Here is an 18645-nt window from a genome sequence, read left to right on the forward strand (position 1 = left end):
TTTATGCAAGAAAATGTAACACATTTATTTATTTACATATTGTGTGCATGCACACAATATGTGTGCACGCGTGTGCACGCGAAAATAAAGCAATTGAAAGAGAGAAGTTATCAAGTATCATTAATGTCGTAATTTTATCTACTGGCCCCTGGCCCCTTGCCATTTTTGTAATGCGGCCCACCGGTAAATCTACTTGAGTATCCCTGGTGTATAGGCATCCTTAGGTCATATATATATATATATATATATATATATATATATATATATATATATATAAAATAAAACGTGTTTTTTGGCCTTTCCTTCTACATACTTCTTGTGTTTCGTGCATGCGCACTGCCGTTCACTTCCTTGTTTACGGCTTTATTAGAATGGCTCACAACTCTGAATCTCTCCATGGTTTTGACCAAAACAGCAATGTTCTGTCATCATTTCTGACTTCAGGAAGCATCTTGTTTAGAATATAAACGCTTCTAGAGACTTTATTTGTGACAGCAGTAAGAACGGAAGATTATGCATACCAGTTTAAATATATTTAACACATTAAAAGTATTAACAAGAGCTTGTGACTAAATAATAACTACACTGGATCCAATCATGAATCTACACAAGCTTTGTTTCACGTCACCCAACCAGTCCCAAATGGTAGTGGTGGTGGTTCACGCGTTTGAAGTCATCATGCCCAGACCAGCCTCACACAGAATCTGATTTGACACTTTGACAGGCGAAAAATGGCAGAGCTTGGCATGATGGGCTGATGCACACTGGAGCAGACTGTTTAGCTTCAGCAGCTTTGTGCAATATCTAATGTGATAATGAAGCCTGTGTGCGTCGCACCTGAGCCCTGGGCACAGTCTCTAGAGAACTATCTGTAAATGACATGTGAAACTCTGATCAAACTGTGTACCACCACACAACACATTAATCCATTAAAACTGGGAAGCTATATACATATATATAAATATCTGGAAGCTTAGTGTAAATCAACCCTCATACATATTGGTACAGGTACCATCTGTACTATAAATTTATGTTGTTGGCGGTAGCATGAATTTCATGTTACTGCCATTCAGAAATTCAGACCCGATAGCCAAGAGGTTAGGATATATTATACCACTTGGGCACAAAAGGGGGGTTCCATACACACAGGAACGCACCCAGGGTGCCGGCCCGATTCCGGCGAGCCGCCCCGTGTCCGAAACGGTTGAGAAATGACAGTTACCGTGCAAAAAAAAAAAAAAACAACCATGCTATTTTCATGCTCATACCCACCCACCCACCCAGCCAGCCACCCACCCACACACACAGTCACTTAAGGGCAGTCCATACTCTCTCCGACCACCGAACTTTTCGTCTGAAAGCTCCGGTACAACTACAACATGACGTCACTCGCAACTTCTGAAACGCATTCCTCCGAATTTTTGTTCTGAAAGCTGCACTCCCAGATGTTGTGACTCTCCGAACTCTACTTCGGAGAAAAAACTTAAGTCTGATCTTTCTGACGAAAAGTTTGGTGGTCGGAGAGAGTATGGACTGCCCTTTAAGGAAGTGGTTGCACCACTTGAAAAAATATAAAATAATTGCGAAAGCCACAAAAAACGCCCCAACAAACCGCTACAGTAGGCATTAGCAGATCCAGAGCGACTTACTGTATAATAAGCGAGGCAAATAATCAGGCATACATGGAATGCAGCGAGAGCAATGTAGCCTCAAGAAACTAGGGTACCAGATACACCAGAGTCAGACCTAATCTGTCAAAACGGTTGGTAACAATCTGTACATTGAAATGATAGAATAACAGGTAAGCAATGAATTAACCTGGCACCTGTCTAAATAATAATGTGGTGAAGAAAACCAAATCTAAGAAACAAAACATGAGAAGTGACCAAGTATATCTGCACAGTAGCCATATCTTGGTCAGTCTCAAGCATCAATAATTAATTCGTTATTTATTATTAAATAAAGAGAGAAGGTGGCAAGAATACAGGGAGAGTGACTGCTAGATTGTATTGTTCCATGTTTTGTGGAACAATGCATGCCAATCTCATGCCAATAAAGCCCTTTGAAATGCTAGGGGGTGAGGTGGAGTCTGAAGAGGTGACTCCTAGGGGGTGAGGTGGATTCTGAAGAGGTGAGTGAGCAGGGGGTGAGTGAGAGGTGAGCAGCAGATCTACAAGCTCAAAACACGTTGCTTCACGTCTACGTATTCTCACCATGCATAGTCCTGATGCACTCAAAGCCCTGGAAGTCCCACAGCTTGATGGTCATGTCCGCCGAGCAGGACGCCAACAGTTTGCCAGTCTGGTCGAAAGAGATGTCCTGCACAGAGTCTGTGTGGCCCTTCAGTGTGCGCTCAAAGTCTCCCGTCTCGTAATCCCACACCTGAGGGAAGAGACAATATACACACTTATACATACATAAAAAACAAAACGTCTGCTAAAACACAGCCAGCCATTAATCAACACAAACACACACACACACACACACACCCCCCCCCCCCCCCCCTCAAACCCCAACAGAGCACCCAAATGCCATATCATGTGTCCCCACCTTGTCACCCTGTGTCTCTGTGCCACTGAGCATCCTAGCAGAGACACAAAGAGAGATGAGGAGCCAGCTTTCTGCCCAGGCAGGTAAGTCTTGAAACAGACATCTCTTGGCATACTGTCATACCAACTTGAAATGACCAAGCGCTTCTCACCAACAGCTCACAAATTGTGACACCATACATATTCAGTGAGCTCCCAAGTCCCCATATTCTATCTATAAACCCAGAAATGTCTGTGTGTCTATCTGCCCCTTTACTGTATATACCCACATATGGAGATCCTCTGTCCCCGGCCCAAACTCTCACAAGACCCAAATTAGAAATGACTGAAATAATAGAGTTGCCAAAGTACTCCGATACTGGCTACTGCACCAAGTACTCTGGCAAATGTGCATAATGACTGGCTAATCAGTGAAATGCAAATGCTGGGATACTGGTGGAGATACAGTACAAGTCCAGAAGCAGTGTATTGTGCTGGGTATTCTGTTGACAAGTGGGATTGGGAGTCAGACGTTGGTCAACAGTAAGTCAGGCTGGGCGTGTTGTTGCTATTCCTATGGATATGGTTTCCAGGCAGACAGACGATATGACAGACGATATGTCACATGGGGATATAAGCCCTCCGCGGTCCCTTGTTTGAGGAGGGGGTGTTGTGGGGGTTGGTTAGAATGTGACAGCAGAAAATCCACCCTCCATCCTTCTGCCTGATATTTGGGTTCTCCTCCCTGCTGCCAAGTCTACTCCCACCACCTTGTTTGAGGGCAGCTTAGCGAGGGCTCCCCTCTAAATCCAGGCCATTCTGGCACTGGGTTAGCAAACACCATTCTGCCAAGTGTGGTTCACACAGGCTACTAATCAGAGGGCCAATTTGTGCTGACTTCACCCTTTTTCTAACTGGTTTCAAAAGGAGAGTTGGTGTCACCCTGCGAGCAACATAATATTCATATCATTAAGTGAGAAGGTAGCCTTTGGAACCAACAGTTCCTGAGACATGTGACCCCTGTTTCCATAGCCTGAGGCTGCTTGATGTACATGTACACCCCTTGGACATGAAGCTACTATGTTACAGGGACTTAGCCCATAAGCCAACCCTCGATGCCAAGTGGCAAGCAAGAAGGCATGCATTGGGTCCCATTTTTATAGTCTTTGGTACGACTTGGCCGGGGATTTAACCCCACCCCACCCCCCCAGTCTCAGGGTGAACACACAGACCACAGGGCCACTGAGCTGGTATTCAGACCACGGATGACCTTTTAAAAGCTAAAACGTAACAGCTGAGGGGCTCAGGACGCTGTGACACAGATGGTCATCATGACACACTGTCCTAAGAGCAGGGCAGGTTCACCTTGAGATGACCTGTGTTGTTTACATGGCTGAGAGTACACATGGTCTGCAGCAATGTTCACCAGTCTCAATGGTTCTCAAACTTCCATTCCATCAGGGGTTGTGTGATGGTTTGATTTCCATTTCAAGAAGCCCCACTTTGACAGAAGTTAGGCCACTGACACCCCCCCCCCCCCCATTCCATGTCATAATAACCATTTATTAAAACTGTTTTAGAATAACACAAATTGCTCCAGCACCTTCCTCTTTCCACTGCTGATCATGTCCAGTGCATGTAAGAAACAAATTATCAGCAAGTTAGCTGACACACGACGGGGTGTTCTCTTTTTTGATGTCTGTGTTTATGTTTGACACATGCTGCATAGACACGATGGGAACTCGTCGCCGATGGCTGTTTTAACCATTTTGACTGCTATGGCGATTGCGTCAGAGCAGCCGTACTTCCGCCTAGCGGAGCAGTCCTGAAAAGTGTACAAATGCAACCAAATGGACCCGTAACAGTCCACTTTGGTTCATCCTAAATATTGATCATTTAGCTGGAGAGACCCTCTGTAACCCCATCAAGGTCCCCTGACCACACTTCTGAGAATTACCGTTGTATATAAAACACTACATCATGTGCCCCATTATATTAGTTTCATGCTAGTCAATCCAACTGCCTGGATTGATCGCAGTTTCAGCACACTACGCATGTTATGCAACTGCAGAAGTACAGGGCCTCGTTGCATAATCATAAATGATAGTTTGGGGTCAGGATGTCTTGGGTTTTTGCCACTGAGAGATCTTTGCATTAAGCAACGTTGGAGACCCGGACTGTACTCAGTTTTTAAACAAACATGGTCTTTTAATTTGTTATGTGTATTCTCCCTCACCCTGTGCGGGGAGGGAGGGGTGTGTGAGAGCAGCACAAACCTGCTCATTTGCATACTGCCAAGATAGATTACATGACCCGAGGTAGCGTCCAGCCACGCATAGATTGGGCAAAGTAAAAAGGAAGTAAAAGGAAGGGCAATGTCAAGAGTGAAGGAGAGAGAAAGGGCATAAAGAAAACAAGAGAGGTTTTTGGACACAGAGTTCCACACACTGCATACTAATGAGAGAGCAGAGAACTAGCTGGAGGACTGGAGGCTAAACACCGACTGGAACACCAGATGTAGAGCGTCAATGGGAGAGCCGATCAGTGAGAGACGTTAAAGACAGCAAGAGGAGTAACTTATGCTCCGTTCATTCGTTGTGGCGAAAATAGCCGATCTGCAAGCTCACAAAGCGTCGCAGTGACACGGGCATGCAACCCTAGTATAAATCAAGTGCTTAAGTTCAACTCCCACCCATGTTATAAGATTTAACCGGACCAGTTTGGGCCGACAAAAGTAGGACACAGAGAGAAGGCAAGCGAGGCCATGAAGAAAATAAAGCTGGTGGGTGGATTCGGGGGGGGTGGAGGCCTGGAGGGCTTAGATTTACAGATTTGGTAGCAGGCCTAGCTCTCCTCCTGAGGGCTGGCGGGATCTCAGCAGTGGGTGGTCATGGTGGTGTGAGGCCTTCAGTGCTCCAATAGAAGATAAATGAAGCAAGAGAAACAGGATGCTGAGATCTGGAGTCTCCCTGTGAGGAGGGGGTGGGTGCGGGGGCTGAGAGCAATAGTGAACGATGGTGGTGGAAGCAGCCCCGAGGTGAGGAGAGCTGTAGACCCATCTCTTGTTCTCTTTATAAAATAATGCATATGGCACAAACGTTGGGAATAGTGAAGTGGGGCACGATAACAATGCTTACTGCACTGCTGGCCTGACTGCAGGAATAACCCAGAGAAAGATCATAATATGCAGCACAGTATGGTTGAGGATACTATATATAGCAGCAACCATGTATCAAGATCAACGTCAAGGTCGGTGATGCCTTGCGGGTGTACGCACGCTGAAAATAGCCGTTCTCAAAGCTCGCAACGCGCCGAACGTGGTGTGAGCTTGGAGATCGGCTATTTTCGAAATGTGACTCTGTAGTACTACGATGAAGTGTAAATAAGGTGATATCGCTGTGGACCCTGGGCAGTTCCTGGAGAAGGAGAGAGAGAGGCCGATGAATGAATATGTTTGAGAATGGAGGACGAGCACCAAGAGGGGAGGGGAGAGAGAGACAGCAGGGGATCTTGAGATGTGTGCGGTTTGTCTCGATGCCAGGCTGGCTGCCAGTCATGCTGAATGAATGGGGAGAACAACGGAAGCTTATTGCCGTGGAAACGCTCTTTCGCAAGCATCTTTTCCCCAGCTAGCGTTTCCTCTGTGTGTGTGTGTGTGTGTGTGTGTGTTTCTTGTGCATTATGCTGAAAGTCAGGAGAGAGGAGAAGCTCATCGGGGGATATAAAACAAGGTCACTGATGATCACAAAACTAAATGGAGGTTGAGGAGGGCTGACACTCAGCACTTTGGATTTAATGGAATGAAAAGCCCTCTCTAGGTTTATTGTGCATACAGCTTTATGTAAATGTCAACCACAGGAATCTTTTTTAATACTTTAGTTGAGCTTCACCGTTGCTATTATATTACCATATATATATATATATATATATATATATATATATATATATATATGATGCTGTAGATTGGAAATAACAAGCAGGAACCATATCAATGGAAACGCCTTAATTTATCAAAATATGCTTTGTGCATACTGTACGTTTTCCAGAAGGTGGCACGCATAAAACATAATTTCCTGTTCACTCTCCCAGCAGGAGACTACAGTTATAGATTGGATTGATACTTTATTTATCCTTTGTTTTGTGCCAAACAGACATAATTTCATTAAATGCACACAGCCTATGGTGATTGATGACTGATCATGCAAAACAACAGTCAGGGTAATTGACACAACACACACATTGTCCTGAAAGTCATTTGATTTCACAACGAAGTAGATTATGAATCAAAACAACTGCACACTGACTTTTATTGTGGCGTCCTCGGAGGCCGACACCATGACACTGAAGACGGGGTGGAAGATGACACGAGTGACCGGGCTGCGGTGGCCGCTCAGCGCGTACTTCTCTGGCGGGCGTGGGATCCACTCTTTGGGGTCACGTTTCAGGGTGACGGGCCCGCCCAGGGTGATCTCCTCCTTGGCCTCGTTCAGCTTCGACTCCAACTCCATCACCTGTTGGCCCGGGGGAGGCACAGTTAGTGACATTATGACAGAATGGGAGGCGTGTACAAAGTGTCAGGAATATTTACAGGGGTTAGTGTAAAGTTGGTGGGAGTGGTTGTTGTAAAAATGAGGCCCCACATAACAACAGCATCATTAAACGACGCTCTAAGTCAGTGCAGATTTGTATTCGTAGAAAACAGTGCGAGAAGAACATCAAGCCTCAGTACTACTTAAGTTTTGCGCTTGTGTTGCACACTGTGAAAACAACAGAAGTACAAGCTCAGAACGCGCTGCAGTACGGCGCAGTTGTGAGCTTGTAGATTTGGCTATTCCCACTGCGTGACGTTTACCGCCAAACTAAGTATGACAAAAAAAATAATCACAAAACCATTCACAAAAGCCCTGCAAAAACCCCTTACAGGTTGAAAACCCACTACAAACCTTCTTTTGTAATCTGATTACTGAGGTCCATTTCTTTTCCAAAAGGCCGGCGTACTTCTTATCCAATTCTTCATTCTGGGGGGGGGGGAAGAGAGAGAAGAAAAACTAACAGGAAAAACAACAACATGTAAAACTAAACCAATCAAAGAGCTTGTGGGCTTAGTATAATCAGCCGGGGCCTGGTGGGGCTAGGGACCAGCTGGGGTGGCTCCGGGGCCTGGTGGGGTACAGGGCCTGGTGGGGTCCGGGGCCTGGTGGGGTCCGGGGCCTGGTGGGGCTAGGGGCCTGGTGGGGCTAGGGGCCTGGTGGGGCTAGGGGCCTGGTGGGGTCCGGGACCTGCTGGGGTGGCATGCATGCAGGCAGGCGGGCCGGGACTTATTCATTTACACACACCTGACCACTCACAGGCTAACACTGACCACCGGACGCAGACTACATACTGTACCCCCCCACACACACACACACTCACGCGTAACACACAAACCTCCAAGTCATAATCGCTCTCCCACAAGCTAATCTCCTGCAGACAAGGAAGGCTTACAGGCAGCTTTCAGCGCCACACCCCCCCCCCCCCAGTACGGGAGGAGTAGTTAGTGGAAGTTAAAGGGGGATTTGTACCTAGTTAACAGGGCCGCTGTCATGTCGCGCAGAGAAAATAGCTAATCTACAAGCTCATAAGGCGTCGCGGTGCCATGCCTGGTGAGCTTGTAGATCGGCAGTTTTTTGTTCGCAGCCTGCAACTGAACAGAGTATATATCACCCTAAGAGCCAGAGCAGCAGAGCATCCACCCATAGGCCTGCTGGCTGGGTGATTAACTTCTGATTTGACTCTTTTGCTTTGAGGTCTGAGATTATTATATGTTATGTTATGGTATGTTAAGAATTCTCTACAAGAACAGGGATTTGCAAATGAGCCAAATAACTGTTTCTGGCTGGATAAGCCTGCTCTACTGTTCAACCAGTCATAATGGTAGAGAAAAGGCTAGAACATGGGGGTTAACATTATATCACAAGGAATATACAGAGTCTATATACTGACAGTGCTCATTCAAAACATGGAATAATGGTGACAATAATGTACATTATAATGTCAATAATGTATTGGTGACAGTGTTGGGAAAGTTCACTTTCTTTTCAGTTCACAGCTCACACATTTAAAAATGAACTAGTTCAGTTCATCATTCAAAATGTTGAACTTGGTTCCAAAAAATCGAGTTTAGTACTTTCTGTTTTTCCCCCCCAATAAGATACTAATATACCAGTAACTGCGCTGGGCTGCGTCGGGGCATAATGCATATGCAATAGGGGTGGATGAGGTCTGGCTGTGCCATGCTAACACAAAGGTGTGCTGCTGCTTCAGAGCCAGGTGGCATGAAGTGGTGTGGCATGTTGTTGGACTAGAAAACTCCTACATGAGCTCCAAACCTGCCTTTACAGACACCATTCTCAGTTTTACTCCTAGCTAAAAACAGATACACACTACAAATTAGGCCTGCCCTACATGCATGTAAACACACACAGGACTGATGTTTCAGTCCATTGCCTAAAGAGGTCTGCAACACTGGTAAAGAAACTCAGCTCCACTGGTTTATTATTGATTCAACGTTTCGATCACTAGGATCTTCTTCAGGAATACTACCTGTCAACAACATCAAAAAGCCAAGTGACAGGGGTTACTTTCACTGAAGGTAGCAATGAGCTTGAGAGGCCTGATTTCACAGCTAGATGCTCTGCTTCTTCAGGGAACAAAGGAAAACCATGAGTGGTGTCGGGAGATGATGGAGCAGGGCTGCTGAAACCACAGGTAGGCAACACAACAAAATCAATGAAGTGCACACACTGGGTAATGCTCCAAAGCTTAAAGGTTCCTTACCTTCTTTACAGTGTACATTTTAACCATCATTGGGCATGACATCTCGAGCCTTGCAGATGTCTGATGAAGAGCCAGCAAGGCTCGAGACGATAATTATGTCCAATGACGGCATATACCAGTACCTTATATATCTTGAATCTTTGGAGCATGACCCAGTGTACAGACTGTTTTGGGATTCTGCACCTGGTTTTAGTGAGAGGATGTACATGCTTTCTCTTTTAGACAACAGCTTTGAAAGAGAGTGAACAATAGAGGTGCTGGATGGAGTTATAAGTTAACAATACATCATCCCATCAGACCAGGGGGAAAATGAGAGCATGGAATGAAGTTTGGACGAGTCTGTCACAGTCTGATCTGCCATCTGCCTGGACCCCTCAGTCCAAGGCATATATTCACCTGCTGTGTAAGCGCAGTCTCACACGCTCACACACACACAGTGCCAGACTTCACTGTCTGTGTACATGCGGGGGGGGGGGGGGGGGGGGGTTGTGTGCACGCAATGCGTCTGTGCAGTGTGCACAACACTGATGCGCTAACCTAACCCCTCTGCCAGGAAAAAAGACGAGACTAGATCATGACCCCTCTCAATTATTTCCCTCAACCCTGCTTGTGCAACAACCAGACGCACAAAGCAATGGCAGCCGGAGTAGAGGAGAAAAACACACAGATGAATTCAATCTATCCATCCCTACACTGCTAACAAAGACCTACAGTGCCAAACGACCAGGTAATTAAAGTCTTATAATGAGGCTACAATGAAAGGGTGTCCATGGAAGTGGGTTTTTAGCATAGCAGGTGCTGCCAAGGTATGTCTGGCTGGCTTTAATAGTGCTTCAACCCAACAGAGTGCAAGGCATGTATCCGTGTGTAGCATTCATCTATTATTCAGCTTGTTTCTACGCTCTGATGGATGGATGGGGGTAGGGGCTAGGGTGATCAGTAAAAATACATCAGGTGAAGGAAGAAAGGTGAGAGACCGACGAGAGACGAGAGGACGACGTTACCCACTTGAACCAACCTTAGAGTCCTTTACTCTTCTGGCAGGCCTACAAGCTCACAATGCCTTGCAATGTGACAGTGTGTGAGACTGTTTTCGGCAAGTGTTTTGGTGTAGAGGGAAAACCGGAGGGGCCAAAAGTATAGATACACCTTAGGGTTGGGTGACGATACGAATATATCGGCAATCTTGAACGAACCCCGACACCAGCCCTGCAAAAACAGACATATCTAAAAGGTCTCAACGCATTGCAAACGGGGCTGCAGAGACGGTCGCGTCTGCGGTTCTCAACATTGTTTTTGCAGCGCTGGTGTCAGGGTTTGTTCACGTTGTCAATAACGGACAGATCTACAAGCTCTCAACGCACTGCAAACGGCTCTGCAGAGACAGGCACGTCTACGGAGCTTGTGGATCTGTCTTTTTTTCGACTCGCAACCCGCTGTAAACTGTAATCACTAGGGATGCGCCGATCAATCGGTTGCCGATCGATCGGTGGCCGATCACCGATCGATCGGATCGGATCGGCCGTGCAAAATCCACCGATCCGCGAAACCGATCTCCAAAGCAAAAATCAGCGCCGTTTACATCCAAAAATAATGTGTCACTTTCTCGGTTCTGCACCGCTTAATGGAGAAGTATAGCACTGGCAGCGCAACGAATACCCCCCCACACACACACACCCCAGGGAGGGAGGGGGGAGAGAGAGAGAAAAGAGAGAGAGAGAGCGAGAAAGAGCACGCACGTCTTCACCCCAGCGAGGGGGGGAGAGAGAGAGAAAGGGAGAGAGCTCGATCATCTCCAGTCCAGTAGTTAGCAAAGGGAGCTAAGTGCTAACTATAATCCAAATTGTTAGACAAGTAGTGTGCCCTGGCCTGACACAACTTTCTTAGAAATGTGCATGTTGCAGCCAGCCAGTAAGATGCATTTCACGGTTTTCGGGAGGGCGGGGGGGCAGTCGGTTTGGGGGGGTTCCCGACGGCTGCGCGTCGCTTCCTCCTCTGACAGAGGGGAGGCGAGTAAGCGACACAGTCAGAAGCCCCCTTTGTTCAATCGAAGGCCCCCTAACTGCAGCTGTGTAGGGGTGAGGATCGCGTGATGATTCTAATGTAGGCTACAGAATTCTATAACTCACCACTTTTGGTGTGACACACAGCTTCTGTTTCTGTTTACAATGCGTTGTCAACACGTGTTGAGTTGACAAAGATTGACAGATTTCGGATAAGACTGATAGTTTATCCGTTAGTAATTAGGCTGAGGCACACAGAATCACACTACTTTTGGATTTATTGGGATTGGCTTTTTGGGGAAAAGAGGGGGAGGAGGTGATCAAGCAGCTCCACAAGACCACAACATATTTGGTAGGCTCACGGCTGCATTTATTTTCCTTTTTTTTTCTCTCGAGGGTGCATGGGATGATGGGAGCCCCTCCAGCAGGCTAGGGAGCTCCGCTCAGGCTAGCGGAAAATGACCGCGGGCGCGGGTTGCCAGGTTTTTTTATAAGTAAAAATAAATAAAAAAATTAAAAAATTAAAATTCAATTAAAAAAAATATTAAAAAAGATCGGGATCGGGATCGGAATCGGCCGATCTTTTTTAAAAAGATCGGTGATCGGGATCGGCCCCCAAAAACGTGATCGGAGCATCCCTAGTAATCACATTGCACAAATATATCGTCTACCGGCGATTTTGGGCCAGACGATGGCCGATAGGAAAATGTTGCTATATCGCCTAACCTTAATACACCTCCAATTGATTGAATATGTAATGCTAATACTATTAGTCAGAAATGTAATCAGCAGACAGTTAAGCTATCAGGTATAACTGGCCCTCTGCATGTACTTACAGCTTCTCCTAGAGGGCTGTTTGTGTGTGGAAGTATTGTTGTTGTACAATACATTTTTACTAAAGCAATAACTGCAATATAAACTGCCAGTTTTCATCAGCCGTTAGTCACTCCAATTTATATCATCTTCCTCCTCTTTGTTGTTCAAATTTAGTATAAAACGTGTCAGTATGTTATCATGCTAGATAAATAAATGATTTTTTTCTTTGTCTAGAATGCGGTAGTTCTAGTGATGGACAACCTAATCAGATGCTGCCTGCTGTAATAAGGGAGCACCCGCCTTCAGTCACACTTGTGAGAATGTCAATTAAATAGCAAAATAGAGGAAATGCAAGCTTATTGTTTGGCTAAATTAGTCTCAGTGTGTGTGCATGACATGTGTGTGTGTGTGTGTGTGTGTGTGTGTGTGTGTGTGTGTGTGTGTGCCCGGCCTGCGTGGCGTGGCGTGCATGATGTGAGAACGGTGCATCCCCCATCCCATCTTTACTCACCACATCTAACTCCGCCTCCTTCTTGAAAGTGGAATATGCCTCTTCATATCCATTGGAACGCAGGTAATCTGCTATCGCTCGGTTTCTGAAAGAGACAAAAAAAAGAAAAAACACTCACCAATTAGTTCTCTAGATTAACTGTGAAGATAGTGGCTGAGGGAGGCGACTTGATGACGCAAAGGACAAAAGAAGAAGACGCGTGTCTAAGAAAATGTCTCAGACAAAAGACTTGCATTATACATGATTTCCACACATCTGGAGGTAAAAGAAGTGCACTCATACAGACAACACTGAGAGTGCACAATGACTTTACCCAGTGTGTCACACACACACTCACACAGGAGCACATCTGTGTTCTATAATGAGATCTGGTTGCTGTGGGCATTGAGTGGAAGGGAAGCACCCCCCATGGTGCCCATATACTGTGGAAATTGAGTCGCTGTCGGGCAGAAACCGTTTATCTCCATAATATGTCCTTTTTACGTTTCATTTGTAGACAGTGTCTCACAAAAGCCGGTTTTCTCCCCGACATACACTAGACGATATGATGAAACTAGAGACACACAGAGATGGGAGAGGAGTAGGACAAAAACAGAATAAGCTGCTGGTTGTGTTTGGTCGAGCACGCGTACGGACACTCAAGACGGGATCACAGTCAACTCGTCATGAAGCCAAGACAGCGGCGGATGGATGGGGCAGATAAGACTGGCTAGTACTAGTCGATGTGCTGCTGCTACCTAGATCCAAGGAGAGGGGGAGAGATGTCCAGATAGAGGAGACAATAGACCAGACAGAGATGGAGAGGCTACCCCAGACGTTCCTGTCTTTGTTTGCATGCGGAGGCAGCAAAAACACAGGAAACACACAGCAACGTGTGCAGCACACATGCAGTGCAACACACACACACACACACACACACACACACACACACACGGCTGCAGTCTCAGCAGAAGCTACAGATTTATTAGATTCAATCCATTCAGTCGACATGTATAGCCAAGGCACTTCCTGAGAATTAAGTTAGTAGGGAGCAAAGAACATGTAAAAGCAGGCCTCAGTCAGCACATGAAGGGCAAAAAATGAACCGTGCAGCTAGAACGGTGCTGTTGGGCAAAAAAACCTGTAACTCAGAGTCCATTTTACTCAGTTAACCCGTTAAGACCGGAGGCCAATCAATTCTACAAATGCCTTCTAAACAAGTAGTTCTACAAACAAGACTAGTGAATAGTAACGTTTTACTTTTACACATAGTAAAGTAAAACGACAGTGATGATATGGAGAGGGCGTCAATGAATGTCAGAAATACGTTGTTCCGTTCCTTTGTCCTGCTTCAATGACAGGTCTCCTGTATTAGCTTCACAACAGCGCAGAATCCCCAGAGTAATGAAGCCAGGCGGAGGTCAGCCCGACCCAACCCAGCCGCCGAAGCGGGCCGGGCAGGCTTCAAGATGCCAACATGTATAGCTGAGGGGAGGAGGAGGGCCAACAATCTGTCAGGCCAACCTGTGCCCCCCCGACGTGCCCTTTTCGGTTGAGGTACGAACACTGTATCCCTCCTTTCCCCACCTGAATCCCCCCTGACGGCAGGCAGCGGACGTGATTAAAGCTCAAGGTTAGCGGGAGGTTATCGTGCTGGTGACAGCCTGCCTGCAGCAGCAGCATGGCAGGCAGGGCTACGCAACCAGGGGAGGGCTGGGCTGGGCTGGGCGCCGGAGGGAGCGACTGGCAGGGGATGGAAGAGAGCATATGTGTATAATAAGTAGGTGAAGCTTTGACGGTAGTCTGTGTGTGCGTTTGTAAGGTTGGTATGTTTGTAGGGTGTGTGTGTGTGTGTGTGTGTGTGTGTGTGTGTGTGTGTGTGTGCTTGTAGCACTAAGTTCCACTCCAAAAAATGTAAATGCAAAGCTAGCCTATATTTCCATTTAACGCTTATCCACCAAAAACCACCCTGCATGGCATTTCTTTGGAGCCCTGATAGATGTGTGAAAATATATCGGCCCCATGCCATGTACATGTACTACTGCTCTGGTTCAGGACTTTCACAGACAACATTGATTCACACGGCAGCAGTTTCTGCCAACTGGACTTAAATGACCATGATCCAATTAATTTCCCTCCATTGAATAGACAGATTTGTACTGTAACATATACATTACAAGTGAAGTGGAACAACCAGGATGTGAATAGAAAAGAGTAACAAGCTCACAACGCTTACAGATCTGCCTATTTCCGCTGCACGACAGACCTCAACTTAAAAGTACAAATCAGGCATTTAGCTTCCAACCAACAGAGTGCAAGCAAAACCACAAAGCAGTGTGGACTGTGGAGTGGACTGTGTAAACTGCAGAGACACACACACATCACGCTCTGCTCCACTCCCAAGCTCCATCTGCCCTCACTATACTCCCCCCCCCCTCCTCCCCATGTGCCTGAAGATGGGGGATTTTACTCTGGCATACGCTTTTCTTTATTGACCATTTTCACACTTCACAGGGAGGCAATTTCTCTCTTGTCTTTACGTCTTCTCACCATCTGAATCAACAACGGTCAATGCAGCAACAAACAACCCCTGAAGAGGAGGACGAACGACAGTAGGTGGGAGGGAGGGAGAGATGAAGAGATGTGGACCATCACAGACAGAAGGAGAACAAGCCGGCTGGTTTCCATGGCAACCGGCAGCCCCCAGCCAGATGACGTGATGGAGAGATAACCAGGAGTCAGGGCAGCAGGGTGAGAGTCAGAGTGGGCAGTGAGGAGGATGAGCACGCCACAGAAACACAATAATAGCTGTCGCTATTGATCGTGCCCAAAACCATTTATAAGACCAGAGAGGTGGCCGGGCCTTTGAAACGGCAGGTCCTCTGGACTCTGGACCACCCTGACCCTTCATATTCGCTCTGCTGCTTCACTAGAGTCCTTTAAATCTTTAATGAAGACTCACTTTTTCACTGTGGCATTTGACAGTTTGATTGTGTACATTTTATAATCCTGCAATGTTGTTTTTAGCCCTTTTATTTCGGTTTGTATGCCTCTTTGTCTTCTTGTCTTAAAGGCATATTTCTTTGTCATTTTATTGTCTACTCAGGCTTATGTGAACACAGAAGAAAAGTTGCTTGATTCAGTATTTAGATATTTTAAATAAATTTTAGCTGCCCCACCCCCTTCCCAAACAAACCTATATATATATATATATATATATATATATATATATATATATATATATATATATATATATGTCATGCTTACTACACTTGGTAAGCCCTAATTGTACTTATCGCAGCGTAAAAAACATTTTATTGACTATGAAGCCAAAGCAATCAGCCAGCAACTACTGGAGAACAACAACATGTCATTATACAAATGTGCTTCTGACATTCTGAGTCACTCGGTGCCATTCAAACACTTGCCAGGCTTTATGAGAAACCGCACATGGAAATGAATAGTGTGTGGACGTCACATTTAGCCTTCAGAAGGCACTGTTAAATTGTACTGCTGCTGTGTCATGGACGTTAAACGCGAGCGAAGTGTGTGAGAGCATGGAACGAAATTGATGCCAAGACAAAGGCAGAGATCACAGTATGTGAGAGAGGGAGAGAGAGAGAGAGAGAGAGAGAGAGAGAGAGAGAGAGAGAGAGAGAGAAATGTTGAATGACATCATTCATCTGCAGAGAAAATCGGGAAACGTGACCTAGCCAGTGACATCACTTCCTGCCACGTGCTTCAGCATGCTGCAGCTAGATGAGTGCTGATTTTGGGGGGTGTATGAACAAGACAAACACACAAATATTCCATAGAGGCTTGGCTGCCACACGTCTTCATGTGTGTGAAACAGACGCTGGAGGGGATAACAAAAGTATGTAAACACAAACATTGAAGACAAAAGTGAGGAAGCAAATTGTGATTGACGTATGATAAGAGCATTTCACATGGGTGTGACTTTTAAAAGACATCTTAAAATATATTTGTATTCCTTGGCTTTCAAACCCTGATTGATTTTTGTACTTAACTGTCTGTATTGTGTGTTCTTTTTCTATTGCATTATATTTTTTATTGTCGTTATGCCTACTGTACAACCCTTTGGTCCAACAAATAAAGTTGGATTGGAGTTGAAAATGAGGCTTCAGACAGACAGCCACTATTTGCTGCATGCCACTCCCCAGCTCTCTCCACTGTACCTCCACTGTACACTGTAAATGGACTGCATTTACATAGGGCGTATTTCACATTTAGCCATCATTTCACACACCAGACGGTAGAGAAAACCATGTAAGGCAGGCACTAACCTGCTCATCGGGATCAATTAGGGTTCAGTGTCTTGCTCAAGGACATTTCGACACGCAACCAGGAGGAGCCTGGGAATTAAACCGAGGGAAACTTCTGATTCCAAGACAGTTGCTCTACCTCCTGAGCCACTGCCACACCCAAATGCTAAAGAAAAGCCCCATAAATACCCTGCAAGCACCCCGGAACCCTCTCAAGGACCTAAACTCAAGGTTCCTAAACTCCACGTTGAGAGTAAGCAGCCAACGCAAACATATTAGAAATATGGTCAAGACGTCACGACTGTATGACCAAGTCCTAATGTGAGATTTGTGAAACAGTGTGAAAGTAGCCCCGCACACTAGCGCAGTTTCCTAAACTATTAACACCTGTTCTACATACTGCCCAGTGCCAACCAGGTGAAAAACTCACCGATTGAGGCTTTAATCATAGCTTTTAAATGAAATATCCGAGACTATTAAGATTTTATAGAAGATGTTTCTTGCTAGTTTGACCACTTCAAATGCTATAATCTTAAAATAACTGAAAATGGCCAATCTTACAAGCTCTTGGCACATTAAAACTCACTCAGTGCCACATGACGCCTTTGGACGCCTCCCCTTTATGTCCTAGAGTGCCACAGGACACCTTTGGACGTCTTTTTTTTTTTAAATCCATATTTTGAAAATTCCTCCAATCTGGTGTGCAGGTGATGACATGCACATGACATGCACAATAGAATGACATTTTCTTTCTTTTAGTTATAATGGTCTTCGGTGGCAACGAGGGCCAAAACTGGTGTCCACCAGGTGGCACTGAATGAGTTGAGCTTGTAGATCGACCATTTCCATTATGCTTCCATACAAGGCATGCTGGCTTCTATGGAATCCAAATGACTGAAATCAGTCGTAGTGACTGAAGACAATCCATGGATACATAACATAATTAGATTAATCACATTAATCATTAATCACGTAACATTTAAGGTTTAAGGACATACAAGGTTTCTGCCCCGACAGCAACGACATTCATGTATCATGTTAGTGAATAGTTGCCAATAGTTGCGAGTGTTGCCAAGTTACTGATGGCCATTAACTGCTCCAATAAATCCAGCCTACAGGAGGAAGGCAAGTTGTGTTTGCTTGGCCGGGCCCGTGTCATATATCTGTCAATAAGCAACGTACGCAGCTCACAACACAGTGTGAGTCCAGACTGGACGATCTATGAGCCTGTTCAATCTTTCACCACTACTATTAAATGTTTAATAGGACAAAGCACCAAGTCTGCATTCTGAAAAGCTCCCCCAGGCACACTTACACTCCCTCTTCTATAGGTTATTTCACAGGAAATTCAATTCAATTCAGGCACAACACAGGCGTTATCACTGTGGTTCTGGTTTCTGTTCTATATCTGCTGCTGTTGTGTTTGTACGTGTATATATATATACATACAAACACAAGTACGTTAAACAATAATTCAGAGCAATACACAAATACAATTGTATTACACATAATAGAGCCCTGACCGATAGGTTTGGCCGGTATATCAGTAATTATTTGAACTTTGTCCCTATTTTGGGGATGTCAATGATGTCATTATAGGTGATGTAATGCATTTCTGTTGTCACTCAGTTTACAGATTAAAAAGTTAACAGAGCTTATCGAATGAAGTTCATTTCATGTGTGTATTTTATATTTACTTGTTTGATTGT

The 18645-nt window shown here is 45.5% G+C and overlaps 1 protein-coding gene across 2 annotated transcripts in view; it reads right to left on the minus strand.

Annotated features, from left to right (window-relative positions):
- Window positions 1-18645, minus strand: part of LOC308321715 (lissencephaly-1 homolog A-like) — a 274413-nt gene that overhangs the window by 12020 nt on the left and 243748 nt on the right. For both annotated transcript variants that reach the window (XM_080772780.1, XM_080772779.1), the window contains 4 exons: window positions 12675-12759; window positions 7472-7546; window positions 6833-7039; window positions 2214-2382 (listed from right to left, as the gene is read on the minus strand). In XM_080772780.1, the coding sequence (XP_080628906.1) occupies window positions 2214-2382; window positions 6833-7039; window positions 7472-7546; window positions 12675-12759 (536 nt within the window). The remainder of the gene's footprint in view (window positions 1-2213; window positions 2383-6832; window positions 7040-7471; window positions 7547-12674; window positions 12760-18645) is intronic.

The sequence above is a fragment of the Protomyctophum bolini genome, assembly GCF_963924005.1.
Source record: "Protomyctophum bolini genome assembly, chromosome: 9".
NCBI classification, from domain to species: Eukaryota; Metazoa; Chordata; class Actinopteri; order Myctophiformes; family Myctophidae; genus Protomyctophum; species Protomyctophum bolini.